The 3,889-nt window shown below is 44.0% G+C and overlaps 1 protein-coding gene across 1 annotated transcript in view; it reads left to right on the forward strand.

The window, feature by feature from the left end:
• The window catches only part of LOC112550275 (exocyst complex component 1-like), a 6,889-nt gene that overhangs the window by 1,651 nt on the left and 1,349 nt on the right, over positions 1-3,889 (forward strand). The window contains exons 2-3 of the mRNA XM_025204074.1: positions 90-188; positions 2,475-2,605. Of these exons, the coding sequence (XP_025059859.1) occupies positions 90-188; positions 2,475-2,605 (230 nt within the window). The remainder of the gene's footprint in view (positions 1-89; positions 189-2,474; positions 2,606-3,889) is intronic.

The raw sequence follows: 3,889 nt of genomic DNA on the forward strand, positions 1-3,889 counted from the left end.
ACAGAATAATGGTACAGTCAGCAGTAGTAGAAAAAATATTTTCATGCAGGTTTTTAAAAATAAAAACATAAATGACTTTATCCTGATAGCAGCCAGTGATGAAGAGCTTTTGTGGATTTATGGTACTTTGGAATACCCCCATTTCCCTGAAGAGCTGATTTCGTGCTTTGGTTCATTGGATTTGTTTCGTGAGTTGGTGACAGACAGTAGGACTGTGTTAAGATGCAGGCAGTTCCACTCTGCTCACTGATGTTTCATTAATGTACAAAATAGTTAGCTATATACAGCACTTGGCTATTTATTGTAAGGGCATGAAAATCATTGTACCCAAAGAAAAATCCATCTCCCCTCAGTACACTTAACCTTGAGCAGGGAATCGCCATCACTGTAGTTTTTGTGACTAGTCACCCGCCAAGCTTCCTCCCATACATACACGTTCAGCTGAAAAAATATTTGGAGAAACGATTTGAGATCTCAAATAGTTTCCATATGACAAACTCTATTTCTTTGTAGTGAATAAACGTAATTGCTGCTAAAAAAAAAATAAAAAAATTAACCTAGCTCTTTTCATTAAAAAAAGGTCAAATTATGTGATTTTAACTCCAGGTTTTTCCTACTGAAAAGCAAGGGGGGGAGAGAAGTTGCTTAAATCTCCTGTCTGTGTGTGCAGGGGCTGGTGAGGAGTGTATTACTCCTGCTCTATATGGGGATCATATCAAGGTCCCTACTTGATGGAATGGAAAAAAATCAAAGCGAGGAATATTAATACCATCTCTCCAAAGGTAAAAAAGGTTGCATAATTCTGTAGTAGGCTGTGATCCTGTCAAATAAGCTCTGGTTTGCACTCTGAACTGTTTGAACAGCAGAAGAAAATGGTGTTTGGCTCCTTGGCTGGTAGGGCTAACTCTAGGTAGAAGTAATTAGGTGGGATTTTTTTGAATGCACAAAACCAGGGGTGGCCAGCCTGTAGCTCCGGAGCCACATGCGGCTCTTGAGAAGTTAACATGCATCTCCTTGAATCTTTGCACAAGCACTCGATGACCATTTGGAAGCTGATCACTGTGCTTGTGCAAAGATTCAAGGAGACGCATGTTAACTTCTGAAGAGCCGCAGGTTGGCCACCTCTGCTTTTGGTTAGCATTGGAGATCTTGGGACAGGCATGCCTTAACCCTCAACCTTGAATCCTTGCAATGTACACAGGGTATCCTGGGCCCTGGCTATACAGAGCTGCCCTGAGACTGGGAGTCAAAAGAGCAACTGTAAGCAAAGGAACAGCTGTATTAGGAAGTATTTGCACAGCCCTGGATTTGATCTGGAGCAAAACAGGGCTCGGGCAGATTTATCTCCATTCAAGAGATTTTATAATGTGGTTGCAACTCTACCCCTCGTGCCTCTGGGGCAGCTGGAGTTTTCCTGGGATACCTTGTCCATACGTCCATGGCCCTTGACTGAATCTTTGTTTCTTCTACCAAGACCAGTAACTGTACCAGCCAAGACCTGAGGGATGGAAGAGGCGAGATAGTTGAATACTTGAAGGCTGGTGTTAGTTGTCATAGCTGGAAACTCTCTTAGTCTGCGTTCCTTCAAGGACGGAAATATCTGAAGCATCAAAACCCCTAAGAATCCAGCAGTTCTGGGTATTTTTCAGTGATGCTTTTTAAGAACAGAATTGGCCGTTGTGCCATTAGCTGATGTTTCCTGGCTGTGTGCTGGTTTCTGCTGCCAGCCTCAGATGTGTCAGTATTTTAATGTGTTTCCTGTCAGACGGACTGTGGCTGACCAGTGTTCGTGTGCTCTACCCACTGCAGACACCTGGCACATTGCAGTGCTTGTGCTCTAGGACCATGCCATCTTGGTCACCTCAAGGTGAACAAATCCAAGTGTGTGTGGATGTGGTGGGAGTGGAGTAATAGATGGATGGGCAGACAAGAGCACATTACATACACACACCAAGCCTCTCTTTGAATGCCCAGAAGAAGGTATGACCTCTCCTAGAACCTCCCTGGAAATGGTCAAGCACCATACTGCCCTTGCTATGGGCAAGCACCATACGTGTGTGTAGCTTGAAGTGTTTTGGGATCTTAGCAATTCAAACTGAGCTAGTTCATTGTTTTGTTTTACTGCTTAACAAAAAAGTGGTTGTCGATACGGCATGCCGAGCAGCACACAATTCATAGCAGTGATGTACAAGTCTGTTATGGAAAAGCATCCTCATCTCTTAGGATACAGAGTCATAAGAAGAACAGCCACCCCCAACCCATGTCAGTAATGGAAATCAAGTTCAGAGAGGTGGTTTGTTAACCCCTGGTGTGAATGTCGGTGTGGATACACACGTTGCACTGAGTATTTTGCAACCACGTATCCGTCCATTTAGGTTGGGAAATCACCTAAAAATCCTGGTCCAGCCATGGACAACTCAATATTTCAGTTAGCTTCTATATTTAAAGCTGTTTATCACTATTTCCTGTCCCAGTTACCAAAGAAAAAGATGTGAAAATCACCTATCTAATCACTGCTGAGAAGATAACAGGCGTCCGCTACAATATCAATGGTGTGTGGTTGGTGAAGGATCTAACAGTGATAGATGGAAAAGAGGCTATGCAAGTAAGTTGTTCTTGATGTTTGTATCTTTTCTCATACAGTTTATAGGGCCAGGGTTTCCTCTGACAGTTGAAGGGCAGCTAAAACATAAATGTCACTTGTCTATTCTAGTAGAGCTATTGCATAGATTTGGTTAAAATCTGTTTCTGCTAAGGTAAGAATTAAGCCATTTCAGACTTCCTGAATATGAACGCTTGCCCCGGCAGATGAAGATCCAAAATATGTCTGCCTACTACTTCTACTCCAGTCCTTGCATGACAAGACACTTAGTAATATTTTCAGAGGTACTCAAGTCACTTAGGCTCCTGACTTCCATTTCCCTACTCTTAGGCACCTACGAGCCTCAATCACTTGACAGCTAGCAACCTGGAAGAAGTAAGTTTGTATGAAATGCTGCACTGTCCTGTCAAACAACTCCTGTGGACTATCGTGCCAGCGAAAGGGGACTCCCTCCCACCCCTCAATAGCAGCGAGTCTACTTGGCAACATGTTGGTCGTAGATACTCCCAATAAGAGGGATCTCCATCCATGTCTGAGATTTACCCACTTAGAAAAGCTAGGGAGCCCAAATGCTCACCAGAGACTGCCCTGGGATCATGTACTTTGGATTGTTGAGAGCAAAATCAGCCCTACTAATTAAACTCATGTAGACAGGTCTGGTTTGGGAGCGGGAAGATTAGGAGAAACAAACCTTGCCCATAAGATTCATGCATGTTAACAACAATTAACCATCTCTTGGTTCCCCCTTTCTCTGCATTAACCCAAGCGAAATGCTTTAACAGTTTCTGCCTTTTCATGTCGCTGTGTTCATATAATTAAATCTTGATCTGGAGGTACAGCAAGCAAAGGGAGCTTTGGGCGGGTCTGTGCAGACACTGAGGCCATCCTTAGCCTGCTCAAGCCAAATGAACTGCCCTTTTCTGTCTATAGACAACTGCACCACACTGCCCACACCTGGTACTTATTTAAAGCAGAGGCTTTCTAGGAAGTCTACTTATCTCTTCTTGTAGGGCGAAGGAAGGAAGAAAATGGGGTGCAAAAGGGCTAGAAGTCAGAAGCAGGGAATTAAGGGATTCCTGCTTGCTTGTAATACACTTGTAAATTCTTGAATCTCTGCAGAAAGGGAAGGACAGAGAGGAGGTGGGTGAAGTTGACCTCCGACCTGGAATTCAGTAGAACTTATGGGGCCAGGCTGGGCTGCTCTTGCGGGTTAGGCTAAGGAATTTACAGTATAGGTCAGGGGTGGGCAATTATTTCGGCTGGGGGGTTGGTGTGGGGGGCAGGTAT

The sequence above is a fragment of the Alligator sinensis genome, unplaced genomic scaffold (genome assembly GCF_000455745.1).
Source record: "Alligator sinensis unplaced genomic scaffold, ASM45574v1 scaffold135_2, whole genome shotgun sequence".
Lineage (NCBI taxonomy): Eukaryota > Metazoa > Chordata > Crocodylia > Alligatoridae > Alligator > Alligator sinensis.